The sequence below is a fragment of the Miniopterus natalensis genome, chromosome 2 (assembly GCF_054644295.1).
Source record: "Miniopterus natalensis isolate mMinNat1 chromosome 2, mMinNat1.hap1, whole genome shotgun sequence".
Taxonomy (NCBI): domain Eukaryota; kingdom Metazoa; phylum Chordata; class Mammalia; order Chiroptera; family Miniopteridae; genus Miniopterus; species Miniopterus natalensis.
In genome coordinates, this window is record NC_142082.1 from 173,259,561 (window position 1) to 173,287,056 (window position 27,496).

Below are 27,496 nucleotides of genomic sequence, written 5' to 3' on the forward strand. Positions count from 1 at the left end.
ATGTATAGCTGTCCCAAATGGCAGAGAAAAAATGCCAAAAAAAAAAAAAAAAAAAAAAAAAAAAGTCCCGTTGCACACCTTAAGTCCTTTCAATCTGGGGCCAGCACACTCTCCCCGCTGCAGATTCACGTGCAAACACACGTGCCCCTGGACAAAGTCTTGAGATCCAGGAAAAAACTACATGAAGAAAGACTAAAGTGCTTTTGTCAAAGGTCAAAAGGTTAGAAGGGTGACAGCCACCCTCGGAAAAAAACTGCAGGGGGGCAAGGGGTGAGAATTTAGGAACGGGAAGGCACCAGCTCCGGGTCCCGGGAGGGGGCTGGGCGGAGCACGAGGCCTGAGGGGGAGGCGGCCGGCTCGGGGGCCCTGAGAAAGGCCCCCGGTGGGAAAGGGCATCAGCAGGACGCGCGCCGGGCGCCCACTCCCCGCACGCCGTCGGGGGCACCGCGGCTCAGCCCCGATGCTGAAAGCCGATCCGCGTCCTCGCGCCTGCGGGGCAAGGGCGGCGCCGGACCTGTCGCCCGAGCGGCAGGAGGCTGGGGGCGCCGGGGCCGAGCGCCCGGGGCTGCGCGGGGGCGGCGGGGTGGCGCGGGGACCTTGGGGTGGGGCGGGGGGCGCAGGGGGGCTCGGGCTCCGCGCCGTTACTCACCTCTCCGAATTGGAAGGCGGAGACGATGGTGACCACGACGCCCACGAAACAGACGTAGAGCCCATACCTGTGGGACAGGCAGGTATAGGTCTGTCTCTGCAGGAGCTTGAGCAGCATCACCCCGGCCGCCGCCACGCCACGCCCGGCGGAGCCCGAGCCCGAGCCGCCGCCTCAACGAGCCGCCATTCAGCGGCCCCCTCCGGGCCGCCCCGCTCAGATCACGACCTCCGGCCGCCGCGCATGGCTGCTCCGGGGTACAGACGACCGCTCGGCTCGGCGCCGCGGCCGCCGCTTCCGGGAGCCGGAGCCCACGCCCTCGGCGCGGCGGAGGCGGACCGGCAGCGGGCGAGGCGGCCAGCGCCGCCCCAGTCTGGCCGGGCGAGCGGCGGCCCGAGCGGCGGCACAGGCGGGGCCGCCAGCGCCCCCTGGAGGGCGGAGGCGCGGAGGGCGGGCGAGCGCCCTTCTCGTCTGCGCGTGCGCTGCGGCGCCCCGCGGGGCCAGAGACCCTGAAGCGACGTGGGGTGGGCAGCGAGGGGCGGGGGCAGGTTCCCCCGAGGCTGGGCCTGCGGGGCGCCGTAAGGCCGGGAATACTGCGGCGCGCCCCCCTTTCTTCATTTACAGTCACTGGGAAATGACGGTTCCTGGGGCTCCTTTTCCCCTCTGGCTCTCTAACCCTATTGCTTGAAAAAGAAAGCTTTTGGGCCACGTGTGCCAAAAACAAAATTAATTCATTTATTAATTAAATAAGTATTTAGTGTCCCGTGCCTAGCATAGTGCTGTCGGATATTCAAAAATTAACTAGCCCGCCCGGCGTGGCTCAGAGGTTGAGCGTCGGTTTAGGATCCAGGAGATCCCCGTTGGATTCCCCGGCAGGTCAGGGCACGTGCCGGGGTTGCGGGCTCTACGCCCAGCAGGGGGCGTCCAGGAGGCAGCCCATCAACCACTCTCTCATTGATGTTTCTATCTCTCCCTCCCTCTCTGAAATCAATAAAGATATATATTTTTTAATTAGCTAGATCTGGCCACCGTTCCCAGAGAGTCTAGTTCCAAGGTCTTTTCAAACATGATGATAACAGATATAAACCAACCGATCCTTCAACAGGGCTCTTAAGAGGCCAACATTTACCTAGTATGTCCTGTGGGCTGGGTCATCCAAGCCTCACAGCCACCTCCTGAGGTAGATAACATTATTATAGGCATTCTACAGATGAAGCAGCTAAGATACAAAGAGGCTGAATAACTGTCTAATATCACCCAACCAGTAAATGACAGAACTGAGATTTGAACAGGGCTGGGATTAGCAGGAGATGAGCCCTGCAAATGCAAGGTCAGGTTCTGTCTTTGTTCAAAATTTTTAAATATTTTGTCCTTTCACAGTAAGATGAAAACTGCAGCATAATAAAAACTTCTCTGATTCAAAAAAGGTTAATCTTTTGCTAGGGCATAAAAAAGAGCACTTTAAACATAAATCACACATGATAAACTGTGGACTAAGACAAGTTTTATTTGATCAGCAAGTTTTTGTGGGGGTTTTTTTTTGGCTGGCAAGAGTAATGATATAAAAGTTGTTTATTTCTGTTCTTTAATCAGTAAGTTCTTAAAAATATTTTTAAATTGTGAGATTTCACTGACAAATCCTAATCCTAATTTCCAGTTGCTTCTTTATTTATTTTTATTGATTTTAGAGAGAGAGAAACATCAATCCGTTCCACTTATTTACGCATTCATTGGTTGATTCTTGTGTGTACCCTGACCAGGGAATTGGACCTGCAACCCTGGCATGTCCGGACAACAAGCCAACCAACTGAAGTACCAGGCCAGGGCCAGTGTCTTTTGAATAAATGGAAAAATCTAGCCATGCTGTGGCCACATTTCCATAAGGCCATAGTCAGCTGTAGCTAAATAGGGACTGTCTGCCCACTTTGTATGACATGGGCTCACCGTGATTCATTTCACTGTTTCAGCTTCCCATCCTTGAGATTAGGATCAGTTTACACTTATCATGCTTGCACTGTAATTTACTTTACAGGTGAGAAATATTTCTTTACACACACTTTATCAAAAGTGGCCAATGAAAGGCAGAGAGAGCCACAGGATTCAAGTAAAAAGGGGAGAGGGTTTTGCATGTATGTAGAAATGAAGGTATTCTTGTCTGTGTTTGTGACACCCAGCCTGAGTCACCCAATTCCATGGCCTGCCTCAATGACATTATCTACCTGGTACTTGAGTATGTGATGCCCTAATTAAAGCAACAGTTAACACTGTTGAGTAACAGTTTCAATTTTGTTGAGATTAAAACCAAGGCAAGATATACATAGGTGCATAACCCTTGGACACAGGCAATGGTGCAGTGAATGCAGCGAAGGGCTGGGGGAGGGGGTGTGAAGGGGGTCAATGGGGAGATATCTGTAATACTTTCAACAGTAAAAATAAATTTAATAAAACACACAAAAATGCAACACCACCAAGGCAAGATTGGTAGAGCAAGGTTTATTCTTTCTTCCCCCATCCTTCTGCACTTCTCAGTTCCGCACTCCTAGAGGTGAATCCTGGGATGAGCAGAAGCTTGTCAGGATCGGTTAGGATGCTGCAAGAGGCCCCGGAATGTTACCAGCCCATTAAGACAAAGAGGCAAACTGCAGTGCACCCTCCTGCCTTCAGGCAGCAGTGGGGGTTTAGACAGCACCACCCAACGGAATAAAACCAGAGGGCTTACGTCTCAGGGGGTTTGCCATGACTGTATTTCATTTCAAGACACACTTTTTTCCTTCCAATATTTTATTCACACTCCTGGTCTGTGTTGCCAGCTCTCAGCCCAGAAGATGAGGAATGTACCTGACTGGCGAGGTTGAGAGGAACTGAGCAGGTGGCCCAGAGATGGGGGTTCTGGGACTCTATCTCCCAGGCCTGGGAGACTCAGCACCCGGGGCCTGGGCCAGGGCCAGGGCCTGGAAGGTCTGTCTCGCTCAGGGATGACATATGGCTGCCCACTTGCTCCCAGAAGTAAAACAACATTCTCCACTTCACTTTAACAGAATGTATAAAAGCTGACTCTTTGATTTCCATCTGTGTGTACCTTCAACAGCTTTCTCAATTGGTTTGAGACTCAGAAGTTGAATAGAAATGCTTCTCTTGGGCCCTAAAACATCAACCATCTTTGCTCGGCCTTGATGAAAAATGAACAACCAAAGTAAACAATCCTGCACAAAAAAAGAACCTCCTGTCCCAGGCCTACAGAACATATGTTGTATATAGAGATGGTGTTCTTGGAAGGCCTCGCCGTGAGCTGATAAGAAAACTGAACCTAAACAAAGAGCTTTAACTAGCAGATTAAGCAAAGTTGAAATAACTCCTGATAAATCTATATTTAGCCAAGTCCTTGCTTTATTCAAAGTAAAAAGAAAGAGTGTCCACATTGTGAAATGCTTTGGCTTTTCAGCTTTAGGCTTGAAAAACGTGCTTGTTGCCAGGAAACATATTTTGGTTTTGTCCCTCCCTCTTTTCAGGATACACACTGTGTATTCATAAAACAAGCCTGCTGCAAGTGACCTCATCCCTTTCTGTCTTTATTCTAAAACAAAGAAAGCCAGGACAGCTTTTACTTGTTTCAAAAATAGTAAATAAAACAGAATAGTTAAGAAATTTGGTTGCTTCTGATAGAATGCCAAGAGCCAAAACATAACATGGCTCACTCTTTATTTTTTTGTATTTCAAATACATCATGCATGTATAACAAATATACATATTTTTACATAAGTGTGACCATACTTTACTCAATTCATTTGCTATTTATCTGAGGGGTTTTTTTGGTATGTTTCATCCACAGAATATAGGCATCATAGAGGCAGGAGACTTGTCCGTCTTATTCATAACTTGTTCATATTAGCATTGTCCTTGACTCTAGTAACCAATTGATTAAAAAAATGTATTATCTTAATATATGGTGATGGGAGAAGATATGAGTTTGGGTGGTGGGCACACAGAGCGATATACAAATCTTGTAACATAGAAACCCACACCTGAAACCTATATGTTTATATTAACCATTGTCACCCCAATAAATTTAATAAAGTGCTAAAAATGCATTATATGAATGAATATCTTTTACACTGATAAAAGTACTAAATATAGAGTTGGCAACTACTGAAATTTTGGTGAATTGAATTATAATGTGCTATTAAAGAAAATGACCTGGAGAACAACCCTAAATTTTGAGGTAGAACTCGCTTTGAAAACTGTCTGGACCTGGATCGAATATTTTGGTTTGGGGGATTTCCAGAAGCATCCTCAAGTCATCTAGGTTTGAAAATCTATGTTGTTGTTATTGTTATTTAGTCTCTGTTTGCTTCATTTTGTGCATTACTACCCTGTATCTCCTCAATTTTCTTCTAAATATTTTTTTCGCTTACTCTTTGGCTCATTCTATTTTCCTGTGTTTTATTTTTATTTTTATTTCATTGATTGGTGCCTTTATCTTTGTAACTTCCTTTCCTCTTAGTCTCTAAATTTGTTCCATTTTTCTTGAACTAGTTTCTCAAATTTAACACTGAACTCAGTTTGTTGCCTTTATTGTTTTTAGTAAATGTTTCAAAACTATAAACTTCCCTCTAAATACTAACTTTATTGCATCTCCTAAATGTTGGAGTGTGATGCAGGTGACATAGGGAGTCCCAACTCTGCTGGAGGTGTCTGGTCTGGGCACACGGTGTCCACATCAAGGGAACTATGGTAAGGCGGTTCCAGGCCTAGGGCAGGGTGGTAAGTGTGCTCTCTGGGCGTGCAGGGCTGGGGCACAGTGCCACCGACGGTCTCACCTGCCAGAGCACGGATCCACCACGCAGCAGGGGGAAGAAAAAGCAAAACCTATCCCTCTATCGCCCTCTACTGGCAAAGCCTAGTACCATTCTCACTACAAAGGAGAAACGCTTGGGCGTCCAGTCTATTGTCACAGAGCAGGGTCTGAAAGCCGTGAATTTGGAACTAAGAGGCAAAATTGATAACTTACACATCTGCGAAACTAGGTTTTCTGATGAAAATTAGATTCTCCTAATGAGATAAATTTACAGGTTTTCATCTGGAAGTGAGTGACATGGGGCAAAGGGCACCAATTTTAGCGAGTGAGTTGATGCAAGTATATAGTTCTGAAGCCAGTGGCAGAGTCAGCAGCTCCCTTGGCAGCTTGGTTCAGCTGAGGTTTTGGGAGCCCTTCCTACAAATTAAACCTAAAGTCTCTTTGTTCAGTCCTCCTAATGGTTTATGTATGAACCAATTGAATCTGTTTCTGCTTAAATCGGTGAGTGGCTTCATTAATCTACAAATAATTAATTAAAGCATGGTAAGAGAACATAGTTTACATGATATTGACTCTTTGGAATTCATTGAGGCTTCCTTTTTTGCCTAGTTTTTGTGAATGTTTCGGGTATGCTCAAAAAGAATATATAGTTTCCATCTCTCTCTCTCCTGCTCCTAGTTTCAAGCCATCCATTTTACAAGAGGCTTCACATATTTCCCAGGGTCAATATCAAGCTCACCATAAATACTTTGCAGAATCTACCTATTTGCAAAAGCTAACTCTTACCTCTATGCTTGAAAGTTGGATGAGTTTCCTGATCTCCAAGCCTTTGGAACTTCATGATCTCGGTGATTTTTTAAAATTGATTTTTAGTTTTCTGCTCCTTAGAGCCAAAACAGTGAGCAATCATCATATATACTGCCTGGCCGGGCATGGCTCAGCCTAGGATCCAGGTGATCGGGGTTCAATTCCTGGTCAGGGCACATGCCCGGGTTGCAGGCCCAATCCCCAGTCGGGGGCGTGCAGGAGGCAGCCAATCAATGTCTCTCATCATTGATGTTTCTATCTCTCTCTCCCTTCCTCTCTCTGAAATCAATAAAGATATATTTTTTAAAAAAAGATTAAAAATATATATATATATACTGACAACCCAGCTGATCATCCAACTCATTGCAATGTTAAGTGCATAATTAAGTAAAGAGACTTTTGCATCTTGCACAGACCTCCTCCTAGGAGAGTGCCAAGGGCACTCTGTTATTTTACTATAATAATGTTTTGGCAATATTTTAAATTTATAATAGTCACTGTAGCCAATCTTAAGGAAACAGTATAAATCTAAGTAATGCCAACTAATCTAGTAAGACATCAAAGTCCAGAGTAAGTTTACTGAAAATACAAATGTCATAGTAAAAGGCTAATATAACTGGCGCCTCTGACTTTTCAGGCTAAAAGAGTGAGGAAATGACTATGTTAAGAATCTGTAGAGGATACCAAGGGAAAGGGTTAGTAAACATAAGAGTTAGTGTGAATAGAGGGAAACTCATGAAAAGACAGATTTCCTTTTGTCTTTTCTTTTGTCAACAAGTACAAACTAGTCACAGGGTTCTCTCAGTGGTTCCACTATGAGGAACATGTGAAACAAACAAAAAAATTCTAAAAGCTGCATTCTAAGTTTCCTTGCAATCTGGGCAGCTCTATTCCTTCCTAGAACTGATACACCTTTTGAGTTCTTTTTTCCCCCATGTTTTAAGTTATCTTTATTGCTAAAAGTATTACAAATGTTCGATTGATCCCCTCCACTTGGCATCCCCCCCCTCCAGGCCTTCACCACACTATTGTCTGTGTCCAAAGGTTATGCATACATGCACATAGGTTAATATCTACCCCCCCACTGACCCATCCACCCCTGCCTTCCCTCTGAGACTCGTTGGTCTGTTCCATGCTTCTGTGTCTCTGGATCTATTTTGTTCATCAGTTTATTTTGCTCATTAGATTCCACATATGAGTAAGATCATGTGATACTTGTCTTTCTCTGACTGGCTTATTTCACTTAGCATAATACTCTCCAGGTCCCACCATGTTGTCTCAAAGAGTAAGGGATCCTTCTTTTTTACAGATGCATAATAGTCCATGGTGTAAATGTCCCAGAAGATGCTTGATATGACTTCAACTTTTTTGAACTTGTAGAGACCTGTTTTGTGTCTTAACACGTGGTCTATCTTTGAGAATGTCCCATGTGCACTGAAGGAAAATGTATGTTCTGCAGCTTTGGTGTGAAATGTTCTGTAAATGTCAGTTAAATCCATCTGATCTAGTGTGTCATTTAGAGTCACTGTTTCCTTGTTGGCTTTTTGTCTGGAGGATCTATCCAGTGAAATCAATGGGGTGTTAAAATCTCGTACTGTGGCTGCATTGTTGTCGATCTCTCCCTTAAAGTCCTGCAGAAGTTTTGTTTTTTTTTCTTCAGAGAAAGACAAGTGTGAGTCTTTTGTTCTGACATGGGTGGGTCCCTTGTAGACAGCATATATTTGGGTCTTGTTTTCCTATCCATTCAGCTACCCTATGCCTTTCGAATAGAGCATTTAATTCATTTACATTTAAGGTTATTCTTGATAGGTACTTATCTATTGCTATGTTTTTTCTTTATGCTTTTCTATTTCAACTTATTACAGCAATCCCTTTAACATTTCTTGCAATGCTGGTTTGGTGGGGATAAGTTCCTCTAGCCTTTTTTTGTCTGGGAAGCTCTTTATTTCACCATCTATTTTGAATGATAGCCTTGCTGGATAGAGTATTCTTGGTTTCAGGTCTTTGTATTTCATTACCTTGAATACTTCATGCCATTCCCTTCTGGCCTGTTGAGTTTCTGATGAGAAATCAGTTGACAGCCTTATGGGAGCTCCTTTGTAGATAACAGATTGCTTTTCTCTTGCTGCCTTTAATATTTTCTCTGTTTTGAATTTTTGGCATTTCAATTATGATGTGTCTGGGTGTGGACCTCTTTGGGTTCTTCTTCCTTGCGACTCTCTGTGCCTCCTGAACTTTTATGACTTTTTTCTTTACCAGGTTCGGGAAATTTTCTGCCATTATTTCTTCAAAGAGGTTCTCTAAACCTTGCTTACTTTCTACATTTTCTGGTACTCATATGATGCAAATATTGTTACATTTCACGTTGTTCCACAGCTCCCTTAAACTGTCCTCCTGTTTTTTAATTGTTTTTTCTTTTTGGTTCTTTGACTGAGTGATTTTTTCTACCCTGTGTTCTAATTCACTGATCCAGTCCTCAGCTTCCCCTAATCTGCTGTTTATTCCTTCCAATGTATTTTTTATTTTTACTGTGTCATTCTTAATTCCCTTCATGGTTTCCATTTCTTTTCTTATGCTGTTGAGAATCCATACAATCAGTATTCTGAACTCTGTATCTGATAGATTGCTTATCTCCATTTCATTTAGCTCTTCTGGAGAATTCTTTCATTCTTTCATTTGGGGCTTTACTATCTCCCCATTTTGGCTGCCTGTTTGGATTTGTTTCTGTGTATTAGGTAGATCTGCTAGGACTCCCATTCTTTTGGATGGTCTCTGGTGCAGGCCAACATCAGATGCTATTTGTGACTGGCCTTGAGAACCCTGTTTGAAGATTTCAGCAACCCACAGCTCGTGGCTTCCTCTGCTGGGGTGAGTGCATTTGGAAAGGACCAAATTGCCCACCAAGGCCTGCTTTCCCAAGCCCTGGGTCTAGAAGCAAATCAGGAAAAGACTCAAAGCACCCAGAGGCTGATTGCTATTCAGTCTCTTAATGGGCCTCAGGCTGGAGAAACTCCACAAGGTGGGTGGGTTGTTGTTTTTCAGTCTCTTAATGAGCTTCAGGCTGTAGAAACTCCAGAGGGTAGGGTCAGAGGTTTTCCAACAGGGTGGGGCAATTCCTTCCCCCCTCACCCCACCCCACCCCCAACCCCCCCAGCAAAAGCTGCTTGGAAGGTAAACGTCTGCCTGAGAAAGATTCTTCTGCTGTATGGGGGGAGGGATGACTCAGCACAGGAATACAAATAGCTGCCCTCTGTGCTCTATCCCCAGAGCCAGCACCCCTGGACACTCCCCACACAGCTCCAGTCCACTCTTCTCCACCTCTGCCGGAGCCCAAGGTGAGTGGCTGCAAACTTTGTACGTTGGCTCCTTAAGAGGGTGCCTGCATTTCCAGCTGTCTCTCACTAGCAGATAGAAACGCAGCTGCTTTTCACAGCCAGATGTTATATGGGCACCTTTCTCAGTTCTGGTGTTGTGAGCTGGAAAGCCCAGCTTGGGGTTTAGGCCCCAGAGTTCTCCCCACACAGCTGTGGGAACCCCACAGCTGAGATATCCCTCCAGACCTTCAGGTACTGCCTGTGGGAGCCCAGCCAGCCCTCTCTCACCTCTGTACCTCCTACCAGTGTGTGTTCTCCACTTTACATCCTTGGTTATGAGGGTGCTCTCCAGTTAGTCTTCAGTTGATTATTCGGGATGGTTTTTCTATATTTTAGTTGTAATTCCAGTTTGGCCCTGGGAGAGTGTCAGTGTAACTTCCACTTAATCCGCAGCCATCCACCATTTGAGTTCTTAACTTAAAGCAGTAGCACTACAATTGTACTTGAGATGAGATAGAACTACTTTTACTAATGTTTCCCATCTCACTTCATATTGATCTAGATTCAATAGGTAAAGTCATTATTTTTGGCTTTATTTTTACTTCACAATATACAGAAGCACTGCTAATTAATTTGGGGAATTTTCCTCTAGATAAGCTAATGCTTTTATATTGATACATTTCTCAAATATTAAATAAACAAAGTCATGGGTCAATGACTCAGTGTCCGTTGAGCAATCATGCAATGTATTTGCTTCTATTAAATTCTTTTCCAATTTCCTTCAATTTCTCTAAAATTTTTAAAAACCAACTTTATTGAGGTGTGATTTAGATGCCATAAAATTGAAACATTTTAGGGTAACAATTATTTTAGAAAATGTATAGAATTAACCATCACCATAATCCACAATTAGAATTTAAAATATTTCCATTATCCTAAAAGTTCTTTTATACCTGTTTGCTGTTAATCCCCACTCCCACTTCCAGTTCTAGGCAACCACAGATCTGCTGCTGTCTCTCTAAATTTGTCTTTTCTAGACATTTCTAGAAAATGGAATGGAATCATACAATGTCTAGAATATTTAGTCTCTTGTGTCTGGCTTCTATCACTTAGCATGATACTCTGAGGTTCATTCATGTTGTAGCATGTGTCAGTAGTTCATTCCTTTTCATTGCTGAGTATCATTCCATTTTATGCTTATCACATTTTGTTTATCCATTCACTGGTTGATAGATATTTGAATTGTTTCCAGTTTGGGGCTGTTATGTATAATGCTGCTCTGAGAGATCATATACATATCTTTAGTAGATGTATGTTTTTATTTCTTTTGGGTAAATATGGAGGAATGAAATTGCTGGGTTGTATGGTGGTCCAGTCCACATAGACTAAGACCTATGCCCTTTGCTCTTCTCTTTCTAATTTTAATTTCATAGCAAATTATAGTATCTTTAAGGAAATGTCTAAAGGGCAATGAGATATTTAACAATGTCTTTAAGGAAACAGTGTTATCAGAACCTGGTGAGAGCCAGAGCTGTGGAAGGGGCTGCCTGATAGGTGTTGCAGCAGTGGATTGGAAATGCAGCCACCATGAGAAAGGGTGTAGCTAGGCAGAGAGGGAGCAGGGAAGAAAGTACCCCAGACTTCATCTGTTTCCACCCCTTGATCTCCTCCTGTTGGTTGGGGCCAGAGACTAGGAACTGCTGGGTAAAGCCATCTATGGGGTCACCAAAGGGGGTGGGAATGAATCTCAGAGCCAATGAAGAATAGTCAACATAAAACCCTATTGTTCCTTCACATTCAGTGTCTAAAACAGGTCATATCTTAGTCCCTAAGTCATCTCCCTGTTTTAACTTCTGTGTCTCTGTCAGTGGTACCTTACTCCCCTAGTTGCCCAAGCTGGAGCCTCAGAAAATACTCCAACTCTCAGTCAGTGATCTGCTCTCTTCATAAATTTTCTATTCCATATTTGGCATTAGCCATCTCATGGGGTTGGGCTTGATGGCTGTTTAAGATCCTCTATAAATGTGATATTCCATGGTCTTATGGTACTCAACATTGCATCATGATTTTATTGAAATTCTCAAGGTGTGTACTTGTCACTTGAACAAGACTGCAAGCATTTTTAGGGCAGGGTCTGTTCCTCCTCTTCAAATCCCCTTTGTGCCCATCAGTGTTCTTTTAGGTTAGGGCCTCAGCAAATGTTTGTAAAGTGAATAAATGAATGATTCAGACATGGGCCCAGAGCTTGCTTTAAGTCCCTTGTCCAAATTACAGATTTTGATGGCATATAGCCAATATGTTTCACCACTAAGTGGCAGCACCCACAATGATAATTTCCAAAGATGGCCCAATTCCAGCAATCACATCACTGAGGCCTCACTCGTTATAGTAACAACAATATAAGAACAGAACCTGTTACTCAAATTGTTCTCTTTCTGGTAAAGAAGTACCAGTGAATTACTTTCTCTGCAGATAATTCCTAATAAATATGGTCAAAGAACAAAAGTTCATTTTTCTGTATGGTGTGAAGCAGGATACTTTTTTTCTGGTATATTATTCCAACATGTTTTGCAGAAAGGACTTTCCTTTTCCCACTGAATTATTTGACACCTTTTCAAAAACCAACTGACCTTATATTTGTGGGTCTATTTCTGGATTATCTTCTGTTCCATTGAATTATATGTTTTTCCTAACATTTAAATCACACTGCCTTGATAGATACTATAGTTTCATAGAAAATCTTGAAATTAGATAATGTGAGTCTTCCAACTTTCCTTTTCTTTTAAAAATGTTTTGGCTGTTTAGATCCTTTGCTTTTCCATAAACTTTACATAATAGCTTATTGATTTCTAAAAAAAAAGGCCTTTGGCCCAGCCAGAGTGGCTCAGTGGTTGAGCACTGACCTAGGATCCAGATCCAGGTCCGATTCCATCAGGGCACATGCCCAGATTTCGGGCTCGATCCCCAGCAGGGAGTGTGCAGGAAGCAGCCGATCGATGTCTCTCTCTCATCATTGATGTTTTTATCTCTCCCTCTCCCTCCCTCTCTCTGAAATCAGTAAAGATATTTTTTAAAAGAAGTCCTTTGGTGGGGTGGGAGGGAGGTGGAGGAGGTCAATAAGGGGGAGAGAGGAAGTCATCTGTAATACTTTCAATAATAAAGATAAATTAAAATAAATTTTTTACAAAAGGCCTTTGGGATTTTGGTTGAGATTTCATTATATCCGTAGGTGAACTTGGAGAGAATGACATCTTGACACTAAGTGAACCTTTCAATTCATATATATGTTCTATTTCTCCGTTTATACAAACTTTTTGTTTCGAGTTACACATTTTACAATTTTCCTCCTATCCATTTTTGTGGGGGAAAGGGGTACCTCAAATCTTACTTTTTTTTCTATAGTAATTATTATTCCTGAAGATAGACACATAGTAACTTAAAAAATACATGTTGAAAGAATGATGCTTGGGGTTTCCTAGACATAAAGGTTTAGGGTGGTATATGTAACCTTGATTAATCAATTAATTATTCAAACATTGACCTTTCATTAAGTATTTTACTTGACCTACAGGGAGAACATAGAGAATAGTCTCTGGAATCAATCCTTGCAGATTTGATACCTGGTCTCCTCTTACTATCTCTAAACCTCAGTTTCTTTATTTGTCAAATGGCTATAATAATAACCTGTCTTATAAAGCTGCTGTAAAGATTAAATGAGATAATTCACAAAAAGATCATAGCATTATGATGAGGTTAAAATTTTAAATATCATAGCCCACAATTGTAGGACCTTTGTGTTTACTTATTTATAATTGATCCAAACATTTTCAGTAAACTCCACCCCACCTTGTTGGAGGGAGAAGGGAAGTGGTAAAGTGGGATATCTCAGAGTTAAACTTGCCAGGTAAAGGTATCTTAGTGTCTACTGGTTAAAATTGTCTCTTGTACCCTGGCTGGTTTGGCCTAGTGGTTAGACCGTCAGCCTGTGGACTGAAGGGTCCCAGTTCGGTTATGGCCAAGGGCACATACCTTGGTTGCAGGCTCGATCCCTGGCCCTGGCCTGGGCATGTGCGAGAGGCAACCAATTGATGTGTCTCTCTCACATCAATGTTTCTCTCTCTCTCTCCCTTCCACTCTCTCTCTGAAAAGCAATGGAAAAAGTATCCTTGAGTGAGAATTAAAAAAAAAGGGCCCTAGCTGTTTTTGGCTCAGTGGTTAAGGGAAAGCATGTGGGAGGCAACCAATCGATGTGTCTCACATCAATGTTTCTTTCCCTTCCACTCTCTCTGAAAAGCAATGGAAAAATTATCCTTGGGTGAAGATTAAAAAAAAAAAAAGAAAGACCGAACTACAGCCCTGGCCAGCATGGCTCAGTTGGTTGAGTATCAGCCCATGCACCAAAATGGCACCAGTTTGACTCTGGCTGGGGCACGTGACCAGTTGCAGGCTCAGTCTCCAGTAGGGGTGTGCAGGAGGCAGGTGATCGATGTTTTTCTCTCTCTTTCTCCCTCTCACTTTTTCTCTCTCTAAAATCAATAAAAACATATTTTTAAAAAGACTCAACTATAGCCCGGCAGGCGTGGCTCAGCAGTTGAGCATCTATGATCCAGGAGATCGCAGTTAGATTCCTGGTCAGGGCCCATGCCCAGGTTTTGGGCTCAACCTCCAGTAGGGGGCGTGGAGGAGGCAGCCGATCAATGACTCATCATTGGTTTCTCTCTCTCTCCCTCTTCCTTCCTCTCTCAGAAATCAATAGAGACACACAAAAAGACTCAACTACAACAGGAGGGCTGGTACAACCTATGCAAGGGATATTCCTGGAACGCCTAACTCAGGTTATTAGGATAGTTTAAGGTCCCTTAAACTGGGATATCACACACAACAACATTTGCATCACGGGGGTACCAGAAGAAGAGAGAGAGCAAGGGATTGAGAACCTATTTGAAGAAATAATAACTGAAAACTTTCTTAACCTGGTGAAGGAAAAGACAAACAAGTCCAAGAAGTGCAGATCCCAAACAAGATGAATCCAAAGAGGCCCACACCAAGATACAACATAATTAAAATGACAAAGGTTAAAAACAAAATTTTTTTTTTCTTAATATCTTTATTGATTTCACAGAGAGGAAGGGAGAGAGAAAGAGAGATAGAAACATCAATGATGAGAGGGTCATTGATCAACTGCCCCCCACTGGGGATCGAGCCTGCAACCCAGGCATGTGCCCTGACTGGAATCAAACCTTGATCTCCTGGATCCTGGGTCGATGCTCAACCGCTGAGCCACGCCCGGCCGGGCCAAAGAGAGAATCTTAAAAGCAGCAAGAGAAAGACAAGGAAGCACCCATAAAACTCAGCTGAGCCCTAGCTGTTTTTGCTCAGTGGTTAGAGCATCAGCCTGTGGACTGAAGGATCCCAGGTTCAATTTCCGCCAAGGTTATGTACCTTGGTTTCAGGCTTGAACCAAAATCCGGCCCCAATTGGGGTGAATGCCGGAGGCAACCAATCAATGTGTTTCTCTCTCTGTCTCTCTCTCCCTTCCACTGTCTCTGAAAAGTAATGGAAGAAACTTAAAAAAAAAACACCCCAAAACAGTAAAGCTTCTAGTAAATAAGAGTTTGTCCTGCCCTATGGGTAGGTCAAAAGAGGTTATCTCTGATAACCTCTTATTATGGGCAAGGCCCCTAATTCAAGTTCTTCTAGATAGTTAAGGGAGGCAGAAGTTTCTCTTGAGCCTGCAGCTAAACTTGCCTTTAGCTCAACGTAATCTGTAAGCTGCATACCACAGAGGCACATCTTGGGGTTGCTCATTCTGAACCCTCGCAAGATTATGAAACCTAGATTACGGTCATTGAGACTGAGACTCTGTCACCACAGAACCATGTCTGTTTGGAAATCACCTCTGTGGTTTTAGTTTCTTCTTTTATACAAAGGATAAAACCAGATGACCTCTAAGGAACTTATCTTAAGATCTATGCTTTTTCCTAAAGTACTGAGATGTGAGATGGTTTATTGTCCAGAAATGTGTCACTGAGCTATTACTCCGGGGTCACATGTTAATCCTTTGCTGGAAACGGAATACATCACGTGACTATTACACAGCCCTCCTTTTCTTTAAGGGTAGGGTTATTAAAGTAAGCCAGAATGCTAGGCCAAGTCTAAGTACAGTTACGGAAATTACATGACTGAGACTGGGAAACAAAAAATTCCTGCAAAGGAAACACATGTTTCCTTCTACTTTTCTCCTTCTCACCCCCTTCTTGCTCTGTGACCTTATTTAATCACTCACTTCCTCTGCTAGAGCCTTCAAATTCTCTCTCAGGTAGGATTCCGCCCTGACCCACAAATGTGAGCATTTTGCATTCTTGTAAGACCCTCCACCTATCATCTTGGAATAGAAGTCTCGACCTACTGCTTTCACTCCTCAGTGCAATGCAACTTTTATTTATACCACTCTACTGCAGTTTCTTATAAAGATTGTGAGTGCCTACTTCTCTGCCCGCACCAGCCTCTTATTCTTGATTTCACTGCAGCATTTACTCCTGCAGTGTTCTCACATATTTTAACGGTGTCCATTAAGTGGTGTCCATCCCTGTCCATCGACACCTTCCAAGGTCCATCCCTGTCCATCAGTTTCCAACTATCTAGCAGTTGTCTCCAACTAGGCATACTATACACCTTATACGAGTCATTAAATTGTTGTATATCTAAAAACAAATTCATAGTCCTCCGCACTTCTGCTGTTCCTGGCTCAATTAATGATTAATATGCACTGAGCTTCTCAAGCAGGAAATCAACTCCATCTCATTAATTCTTCTCTTCTTCCACTCATATAATTGGCCACCATATCCCTGTACTTCATCCACATTCTGCTGCTTTAGGCTAGGTCATTAGCATTCCTTTTTTTAAAAAATGTTTATAAGATTTTATTTGAGCCAAACTGAGGACCTATCCTGTGGACCAAGATCTCAGATGCTTGTCGTTAACATGTCTTAAAAGAACCTGTGGTAGGCGGTGGGAAATGTCACCGGGTGTTAGTCCCATGGGGTCAAACCAGACTTGGGTTCGGCAACCTCGGTACTTGGGCTCTGGCTAGGAAAGAATTCAGAGCCAAGGCCCAAACTGTAAGAGAACATTTATTTGGTAAATCACAGAGGTAGAAAAAGTAATTCCTAGAAGAAATGAGTTTAGGAAACAAGATATACAGGTAAATGAAGGGCCCTAGGAGCTTAGGAGTGAGGAAGCTAATGCTAACCATGCCTGGGGTGGGAGGTGGGGGGAGAAGGGAAAGAGGAAGGGAAAGGCATGGGTATGCTCCCAGGAGGGAGGGCACTCTGGGACCTTGGTCCTTAGGTTTTAAGGGAAAGTTCCAGGGGAAGATCTTAATAGAATGTTCAGGAGTTTTCCAGGTGCATCGTTTCAGGGTTGTGGTCTCCAATGATTGACTGGTTGGCACAAGGGCTGGGGTCATTACCCAGTGCAGCTGGCTCTGAGGTTAGCTGTGGCTGGTTTCGTTGCTTTTCTGGGCCTGGAGCTGAAAAACAACTGAGACCTATATGATATCTCTAGGGAGGAAAGGTCAAGGGGTCCGCTGGTCACATGGTTTGCTAGGGGAGGAAAGGCCACCCTGGAGGCAAGGTCCCACCCTACAATTGTCCTTTGCTAGGCACTTGGAATTTTCCACCCTGATGACCTTCTGTACCTAGCCCATCGTCTTTGCTCTGCTCAAGTCTGTCTGTCTACCACAGACCCACCCATCATCAATCCCCACTATCTCTAGTCCACTCCCCCCCACATACACAAGGCCTGCTGGAGTTTTAACCACAGAGAATAAATCTGATAAGCTTTCACCTCCTTGAAGTTTGCTTTCAGATTACATCCAATCTCCTTAGCATATTGATGCAATGCCTTTCACAATGCCATAGCCATGATTTCTCCAGCCTTATCTGCATGTGGTGCAGTCACACTGGACCACTTTTCATTTCCTAAGCAAACCGAGTTCATTTGAACACCATGACCTTAATGAAATTAAGGCCCTGGATGTTCTCTTTATATATGCTTAATCACAAAGCACAATGCCTGACAAATTGTACATCCTCAATCAATGTTTGTTGAATGAATTAACCATGAATCCTAGATGGCTGGTTCTTCAATAAGACATTATTAATTGATTAAGTAAGTAAAAGAATTATGAAAAAATGCTTCCTTCAAATAATTACTCTTGGGGTGTAAACACACAATACAATATACAGATGATGTATTATAGACTTACAGCCCTGAAACCCATAAAATTTTATTAACCAACATCACCCTGATAAATTCAATTTTAAAACATTACTTTTTTTTTTAGACAGGGGAGGAAAATAACTTCCAGCTGACCCACAGTTTCTTTCATTATCCTGCCCATTTTCAAATCTTACCCAATTCATGTGAAAAGAAGAACAACTGACAAAACCCTTTCCTCCCTTTCTGTAATATCTTTACTATGCAGGGAAATAAACTCATGAGATTACTCTAAACCTGAGCACCATACTTTCATTTCCCCATAGATAATGACCACTACAGAATGAGCTGTAACCCATAAGAAAACCCTATGAAGGATGGTTGAAATATATAGAGATTTAAGGTTAGCTAAGCTGAGAAAGTCAGATCATAAAAGTTCCTATATTTACAAGTTAATTTAGAAACTATTCATAAGGGGAAGGGAGAAAAAACTGACCTATTAAAATTTACAAGAAATTCTCACTCTCATTGCATAATGGAAATTCCCAAATTTCTCATATGTGTTCTCTTCCTCATCTCTGGTAGCATAAAAACATCTGCCAAAAAATATTATGAAGCATTTAGTGTCATTGCCCAAACTTATAATAACTTGTGACAATCAGGTTAGCCTCACAAACAGGGATCACTCCCATAAAGGGCTCTGGTTTCTCTCCCTTTAGCGGAAATTTCTATTTTTATTTATTATTATTTTTTAAATTATATTTTTATTGATTTTAGAGAGAGAGGAAGGGACAGGGAGAGATAGAAATATCCAATCAGCTGCCTCCTGCATGCCCCCTACTGGGGATCAAGCCTGCAACCCAGGCATGGGTCCTGACCGGGAATATGAACTGGGGACCTCTTGGTTCATGGGTCAACGTTCAACCACTGAGCCATACCGGCTGGGCTAAGTAACAGAAATTTCTAAACCTTTGCTGCTGTGTCTCTCTGATTTCTTTTTGTTGTTGTTGTTGTATTTTTAAAAAATGTTTCTTTATCTTTATTGTTGAGACCATTAGATATCCCCTTTTTAATTCCACTGATCCCCTCCACCCCACATCCATCCCACCCCCAGGCCCTCTCCATACCAATGTCCATGTCCATGGGCTATGCCCATAAATGTACAAGTTCCCTGATTAATCTCTCCCCACCCCCTCCCCCCTCCCCTCCTTCCCTCTGAGATCCCTCAGTCTGTTCCATGCTTCTATGTCTCTGGATCCATTTTGCTCATCAGTTTATTTTGTTTATTATATTCCACATATAAGTGAGATCATGTGGTGCTTGTCTTTCTCTGACTGGCTTATTTCACTTAGCATAATACTTTCTAGTTCCCTCCGTGCTGTGCCAAAGGCTAAAAGGTTGTTCCTTTTTACAGCCGCATAGTATTCCATCTCTGATTTCTGTACTCAGTGACATGGGGTTAACGGTGCCTCTTCTGAGAGGCTAATATGTTTATGGTGTGTACAATTTATAAAGACCAGGTTTTCTAGGTAATAGTATTAAACTACTATCAAGCATTCATCTGTACAGTTTTTCCCTAAATATTTATTTATTTATTTATTTATTTATTTATTTATTTATTTATTTATTTTAAAAAAATATATCTTTATTGATTTCAGAGAGAGGAAGGGAGAGGGAGAGAGAGAGAGAGAAACATCAATGATGAGAGAGTCATTGATCGGCTGCAGCCCGCAACCCGGGCATGTGCCCTGACCAGGAATCGAACCCTGATCACCTGGATCCTAGGTGGATGCTTAACTGCTGAGCCACGCCTGACCGGGCTTCCCTAAATATTTATTAACTATTTATTTTGTGCTAGTGATTGGCACTGGAGATACAAATGTAGGCGGTTTAGTCCTGCTCACAAAAAGTTTAGAGTCTAGTAGGTAGGCTGACAGGTCAGCACTGTGAAATACGTAACAGAGATAGCCCAGGATGCTTTGGGATGGAGTGAAGGAGATGTCAGATCTTGGGGGTGTTCGGGAAGACTTCCTGAAAAAGGTCATTGTGAGGCGAATACATTCAGTGAATGGTTACCGAGCACCTACCTGAAGCCCTGTTCCAAGCATGGGACTATAGCCGCGAGGAAAGCAAAGCCCTGCCCTTGAGGAGCTTACATTCTAGAATATCCTGAAGAGAGCCTGACAGGTAAACAATGAAAAAGGAAACGAGCGATTCCTCTGTGCAAGCTAATTAGGTACAAGTGAGGACAGCTCAGGCACCAGAAAAACCTGGCTCGCTGTGTGATCTCTGTCTTAGTCAAAACATGTTGAGAGTATGTTGAAATTTCCTGCCTGTGTGAACAGAAGGGACCTTTCTCCATACCTGGGAACAGGGCCCAGAATACATTCACACACACACACACACACACACACACACACACACACACACACACGGTGGGCCTTTCACATGGTCACAGATACCCCATATCATGACATCCATGTTATGACAATGTCCCTTTGCTAGAAGCAGCAATATACAGGGAAGAGATTCTACCTAATCCTTACACCCAAGAGCATATTTTAAGTTTATTTCTGAGCATAAAAGGGAGACTAGAACTTATACACACTACTTTTTATTTTATTTTGGTGTTTGTTACTGGGTCTGGTGTTTATTGCAGGTGGACATAAGGGCACCGAGATTCATAGAGGAGGGGGGCAGGCTGTGGGCTCTGTGCTCAGAGCCCTGTGGAGGGAGAGTCAGGAGGGACAGGTTAGGATGTGTCTGCCAGATGGTGGAGGACCTGGCCTGACCTCAGAGGAGCTGCGAGGCCCCAACCCAGCTCCCCTTCACCCCCATTCTTCAGGATGACAGCTCCACAGTTGCTAGGTGATTTCATGAAGATTGAGTCCTGGTCCAGCCTGGAAAAGGCATCCACAGTGGTACACCTTACTTTTTAAAAAGACGGAACACATTAGTGTGTGTGCCGGTTTTTGTTTTTTCAGAACAATGGCTACACACATTCACTCAGGTCAATTCACGTAATTGTTTCGAAGAACTCTTAGAAGGAGAAGGTTGCTGACATGCCACTTGGGTGCAGGAATCCCTGTGACCCTGCCACTCACTGATAAATATACTATTTTGATTTAATTCTAAGTGTATTGAATTGCAATAGTCTTTCATTCACTTTAGTTCCCTTGTATGTGTTTGTTGTGCATAGCAGTGTTTATTACATCTGCCTGACCCTCTCTGTGAATCTAGAAATACCACATGTCAGTTTGCTTTAGATGAGTTAGATAAGGTGGGAGAGTCGAGTTAAGCAGACTTAGGTTGACAGACTCCATCCATTACATGGCTTCCAAGGTAACCATGGGCATTGACGTCCAGCCCGCTGATTGGGCAAGAGAGAAGGTGAAGAAGGGACCCCCACTTTCTCACCACCCATACTGGAAAGTGACTTCCATCTTCCATTGGTAAGAACTAGTCCTACGATGCCACCAGGGGGAAATGAAGTCCCTGCATGAGAAATCCATTCCCAGCAAGAACTACACAACAGAAAAAGAGCAGGAATCTTTCATTCTAGGTGAGCATCTAATCACTTCTGCCACAGCGTATGCTTTGTTTCTACAATATAATTTAGAAAGGGTGATGACTTAGCACAGTGATAGGTGGTCTACTAGACTTAGTGAGGTGATCACATTGTAAGGTATATAAATGTCAAATCAGTATGTTGTACACCTGAAACTAATATGTTACTGCCTGCCAACTATACTTTAACACAATAAAATAAAATTGAAGTAAACTAAAAAAAACACAACAATATGTTTATCATAAGGTGGCTAATGAAGTGAGATTTTAAACATAAGAACTTAGCATTGAGTTTGTAGAGAATAAATCACTGCAACTTTTAAAAGTAAACTCATTTTGGAATAATTTTAGATTTGTAGAAAAGTTGCAAAGATAGCATAGAAATGGAGTCAGGCCCAGCTGGCGTGGCTCAGTGGTTGACTGTCAACCCATAAACCAGGAGATGGCGGTTCGATTCCTGGTCAGGGCACATGCCCGGGTTGCAGGCTTGATCCCCACTTGGGGGCGTGCAGGCGGCAGCCGATCAATGACTCTCTCATCATTGATATTTCTATCTCTCTCTCCTTCTCCCTTCCTCTCTCTCTAAAATCAATAAAAACATATTAAAGAAAAAAGAAATGGAGTCAGATATATGACCCAGAGATTCATAACGTTAACATCTTACACAACCATAGTATATTTGTCAAAACTAACAAATCAAAATTGACACATTACCATGAACTAAAACTTTATTCCAACTTCACTAGTTTTTCCACTAAGATCATTTTTCTGCTCCAGGACCCATCCGGGTTACCATATCGCATTTAGTCATCATGTCCCCTCTGACCCCTCTGGAATGAGACAGTTTCTCAGTCTGTCCTTGTTCTCCATAACTTTGACACTTTTGAAGGTCCTAGTCAGGTATTTTTATAGAATAGCCCTCAATTGGGCTGTTTCTTGCTTTTTTATGATTTAACTATAAGTATTGATTTTGGATAAAGTATCACAGAAGTGAAGTTCCTTCTCAGCACATCATTTTTTGATGTTATACCAACACCAGTATAGGAAATGTCCAAACCTGTAGAAAATTTTTATAAGAGTTTATTTGAGTCAAACTGATGACATGTTCTGGGGAGCAAGAGCCCAGATGCTCCAGAAACAACAGTTTTACAGCTTCTTTCATGCACTTGAAATTAAGAAGGGAATGTAAGGAAGCGGGGTGGAGGTGGAAGAAAGCGAGGCTGGGGTTGGGCCACAGGATAAATAAGATTATGTGCTCTCTTGAGGGTGGTTATAGCTTATTTCAAAAGCATGTTAAACTAGATGCACAGAAACAATGGACAGGGCTTGCTTAAGGCAAAGATAAACCTCTTATGAAAAAGTTATAGCCTAGGGCGTAACTACCCACCAGGACCTGCCCAGTTGGGAATTTATGGTCAGATCACCCTATGAGACTGCTTTCCAGAGAATCTCCTTTTTGTCCACATCAACATATGGAATATTAATTTATTACTGGTGATGTTAACTTGATCATCTGGTTAAAGTGGTGTCTGCCAGATTTCTCCTCTGTAAAGATATTTTATTTCCCTTTCCCTTTCCTTTTCCCTTCAGAAGCAAGTCACTAAGTTCAGTCCACATTCAAGGAGGGGGTGGGGTAGACTGCAACTCTTAGAATGGAGAAATAATTGAGGTTTTTACTGCCTGCGAATAAAAATATATAGAATTAGTAAAGATGGTGAGGAAATGGAATTATCCAGGCTAATTTTTATACTCTTACCTGGTATTAAAGAGATGAGTAATGACAGGTGACTGAGCTGCTGCACTGTGAAATTTAAAGAGTTGCTTTTGCAAGAAACACAGCAATTTAGCCCTGGCCAACTAACTCAGTTGGTTGGAGCACCATCCCAGTATGCTAAGGTTGTGGGTCCAATCACTGGTCATGGCACATAAAAAAAAATAAAGAAAGAAAAACCCCATGGCCATTTAAATAATAAAAGAAGTGTGCCTGGCCAGTGTGCCTCAGTGGTTGAGCATCCACCATGCACCGAGGTCACGGGTTTGATTCCTGGTCAGGGCATATACCCAGGTTTAGGGTTTGATCCCCAGAAGGGGATGTGCAGGAGGCAGCTGATTGATTTTGATGTTTCTCTCTCATCAATGTTTCTCTGTCTCTCCCTCTCTCCCTTCCTCTCTCTCTCTAAAATCAATAACAAAAAGTGTTTAAATGATCAAAGAAGTGGACCTAATGCAGTGCCTCAGCTTCTGCTTCTAACTATGTTGGACTAAGAAATTGATCAGCAGAAAAAACTGGGGAAATATGTCAGAGATATTTTGGGTTTCAGATATTCCAGGCCACTGCAATAAAGTAAATATTGTGATGAGGCGAATCACATGAAGAAGTTTTTGGTTTCCCAGTACATATAAAAGGTATGTTTCCACTATACTGTAGTCTGTTAAGTGTGCAATAGCATTATATCTAAAACACAATGAACATAGCTTAATTGAAAAATACTTTATTACTGAAAAATGCTGTCCATCGTCAGAGCCTTTGTCGAGTAGTAATCTTTTAGCAGGTGGAGGTGGATCTGGGCAAAGTAAACTGAAAACCTTCTGGAAAGAATTCACCACCCTAGATGCCATTAAGGATATTTGTGATTCGTAGGAAGAAGTGAAAATATCAACATTAACACCAATTTGGGAGAAGTGGGTTCCGATCCTCAGGAATGACTTTGAGGGGTTCAAGACTTCAATGGATGAAGTAACCGCAGATGTGAAAATAGCAAGAAAAAAAAAAAAAGAAAATAGCAAGAGAACGAAAATTGGAAGTGGAGCCTTGAAGATGTGACGAAATTGCTGCCATCCCGTGATAAAATTAGAGGAGGAGGAGTTGTTTCTTATGGATGAACAAAGAAAGTGGTATCTTTTTGTTTTCTTTTTTTCCTTTGTTGTTGTTTTTTTTTAATATGTCTTTATTGATTTCAGAGAGAGGAAAGGAGAGGGGGAGAGAGATATGGAAACATCAGTGATAAGGGAGTCATTGATCGGCTGCCTCCTGCACGCCCCCGACTGGGGATCGAGCCCACAACCCGAGCATGTGCCCTGACCAGGAATCGAACCCTGATCTCCTGGATCCTAGGTTGATTCTCAAGCCCTGAGCCAGGCTGGCTGAGCCTTTCTTTTCTTTGTTAGAGAGTTTATTTAGAAATTTACAGAGGTAGCCCTAGCCGGTTTTGCTCAGTGGTTAGAGCGTCAGCCTTTGGACTGAAGGGTCCTGGGTTCAGTTCCAACCACGGGCACCTACCTCGGTTGCAGACTTGGCCCGGGCACGGCACGTGCGGGAGGCAATCAATCGATGTGTCTCTTTCACACTGATGTTTGTCTCTCTCTCTTTCTCTCTCCCTTCCACTCTCTCTGAAAAGCAATGGAAAAAATATCTTTAGGTGAGGATTAGGAAAAAAAGAAAACGAAATTTACAGAGGTAGTAGGAGTGAGCCAGCAGGGCTGGGCAGGCTCAGGAAAGAGGTTACAGAAGCAGAAGAGGGGCCCTGGGGGCTTAGGAGAGGGAAAGGCAAGGGTAACATGCGGGGCGGGAGCAGAGGAGGGCGGGACAGCACGGATGTGCCCCAGACACGGTGGCTTCGTGTCAAGAAACCACCAGCAAGTCGCTTCCTATTCCTGGTGAAGATGCTGTGAGGATTGTTGAAATGCCAACAAAGGGTTTAGAATATGACAGAAACTTTGTTGATAAAGCAGCAGCAAGTTGTTTTTTGTTTTTTTTTAAAATGTATCTTTATTGATTTCAGAGAGAAGAGGAGGGAGAGAGAGAGACAGAAACATCAGTGATGAGAGAGTCATTGATCAGCTGCCTCCTGCAAGCCCCCAGCTGGGAATCGAGCCCGCAACCCGGGCATGTGCGCTGACCTGGAATCGAACCCCGATCTCCTGGATCCTAAGTAGATGCTCAACCGCTGAGCCATGCCCGGCCAGGCTTGCTTTTTTTTTTTTTTTTTTTTTTTAAAGCAGCAAGTTTTAAGAGGACTGACTCCAAGAGGTTCACTATGGATAAAACACTGTCAAGCAGCATCGCATGCTACAGAGAAATTGTTAATGAAAGGAAGAGCCAGTCCATGCTGCAGACTTCACTGTTGTCTTATTTTAAGAAATTGCCACAGCCACCCCAACCTTCAGCAACTACCACCCTGATCAGTCAGTAGCCATCAACACTAAGTGTTCTCAATTGTTTATACTGTTATATAATATTGTGTAAGTTTTCAAATTGCATAAATATACCCATGCATAAATATATATGCAAAAATACAAAAATAAAAGATAATGACATATATATATATATATATATATATATTTTAAATATATCTTTATTGATTTCCGAGAGAGGAAAGGAGATGGAGAGAGAGAGAGATGGAACCATCAATGATGAGAGTCATTGATCGGCTGCAGCCCGCAGCCCAGGCATGTGCCCTGACAGGGAATCGAACGCCCATTGCCTGGATCCTAGGTCGATGCTCAACTGCTGAGCCACACCCGGCCGGGTGACATATATCTTAAGGTGTTTCCTTCTGTAATTCCGGAGTTTGAGGAATTAGAAGGATGAGACAATTCCTCACAATGGTTACAGTTACAGGCTTTTGCCAGATAGATCTGGATTCAAGTTCTGCACCTTTATTCATTAGTTGCATGGCCTGGAGCTTATTTCTTCATCCATAAAAAGGAGATGATACCTAAACTTTGGTGTGAGGGTTATTTAGATCAGGAATTACACTGCCTTTCAATAGATGGTGGGCCCCAAGTAAGAGCGACTTTATCCTCAAAAGGACAGTCCGTCAAGAGACCCTTACTTTGAGTCAGTGTGACTTTGACAGGGTCAGAAATCAATTCAAGGGGAGGAAAAGTATTTAGATTCTCAGCTGGGTCTCTGTTAACAAAAAACAGATTAGCAAGAGAAAAAAAGAGGTAAACATATGGGGGGAAACCAACGGAGTGGAGTTTGTAGGTTCCTCTGGTGCCAACATCTCTGGGCTAAGAGTCTAGAGCAGTCTCCAGGTAAGGAGATATATATCCTGCCTTTAGACAGAAAGGACGGTAGAGAGAGCCCTTCCTGCTCTTGCTGCTGCTTAATTGCCTTCGGCTCAAAGTAATTCTTATGTCAACGTTGGCATACTTTGGGGTGATATATCCTGGTTTCCTTCACCAGTGTGGTTGTTTTCTAGAACTTTAAAGTTTCGTACAATATAAGCTTTACTATTCCAAGGAAAGGGTGTTAATAAGGTCTACGGTACGGAAAGCTTTTAGGAGAAGCAGCACTGTGCTTCTCAGGGCTGCTTGACACCATATGTACATATATATAGTTATAGTTATCTGTTTTATTTTAATATGTTTTTACTGATTTTAGAGAGAGAGGAAGGGGAAGGGAGAGAAACATCATTGGCTGCCTCCCACTGGGGATCCAGCCGAAATCTGGACATGTGCCCTGAGCGGGAATTGAACCAGTGACATCTCCTTACAGGGGGTGATGCTCAACCAACTAAGCCACACAGGCCAGGGCTAGCTATCTGTCTGTTTTCAGTACATACGTGTATACATGCTTATTTTAGACAACAAAATACCTATTGCCATTAGTCAGACAATTCTTGTAATTGTGTAAAAAGCAGACTGGATTGCTTAAGGGAATTATGCAAGCAACAGAAAGCTAAGACGATTGGGTGAATCCCATTTGATGTCATAATACCTCTGCCTCAGGGAGGGTTTTTCAAACCAGATGAATCTAGCAGAGCAGCAAAGGAGGGGTGGGGGTGGGGGGAGACCAGGGAAGAGTGGTTTTCAAAACTCACAAACCTAGCCCTAGCCGGCTTGACTCAGTGGTTAGAGCGCTGGCCTGCAGATGGAAGGGTCTTGGGTCCGATTCCAGTCTAGAGCTTGTACCTTGGTTGCGGGCTCCATCGGCAACCAATCCACGTGAGTCTCTGTTTCTCTCTCTCCCGCACACTCTCTCTGGAAAGCAATGGAAAACACATACACACGCAAACCTAGATAGAGATGTGAAGCGAGTCACCACGGAGTCATTATGGATGATAGCTTTTGTGATTTTTATTTTCATTTTTCAATTACAGCCAACATCCCATATTATTTTGTATTAGTTGCAGGTGAACA

At 42.8% G+C, this 27,496-nt stretch overlaps 1 protein-coding gene across 2 annotated transcripts in view; it reads right to left on the reverse strand.

Moving 5' to 3' along the window:
* GNPTAB (N-acetylglucosamine-1-phosphate transferase subunits alpha and beta) overlaps positions 1-916 on the reverse strand; it is a 59,447-nt gene extending 58,531 nt beyond the window's left edge. The window contains exon 1 of one of the 2 annotated variants that reach the window (XM_087814856.1): positions 650-916. In XM_087814856.1, the coding sequence (XP_087670982.1) occupies positions 650-766 (117 nt within the window). In that variant the 5' untranslated portion in view covers positions 767-916. The remainder of the gene's footprint in view (positions 1-649) is intronic. The other variant, XM_087814857.1, reaches the window with a different exon arrangement.
* Positions 917-27,496: the final 26,580 nt, after the last annotated feature.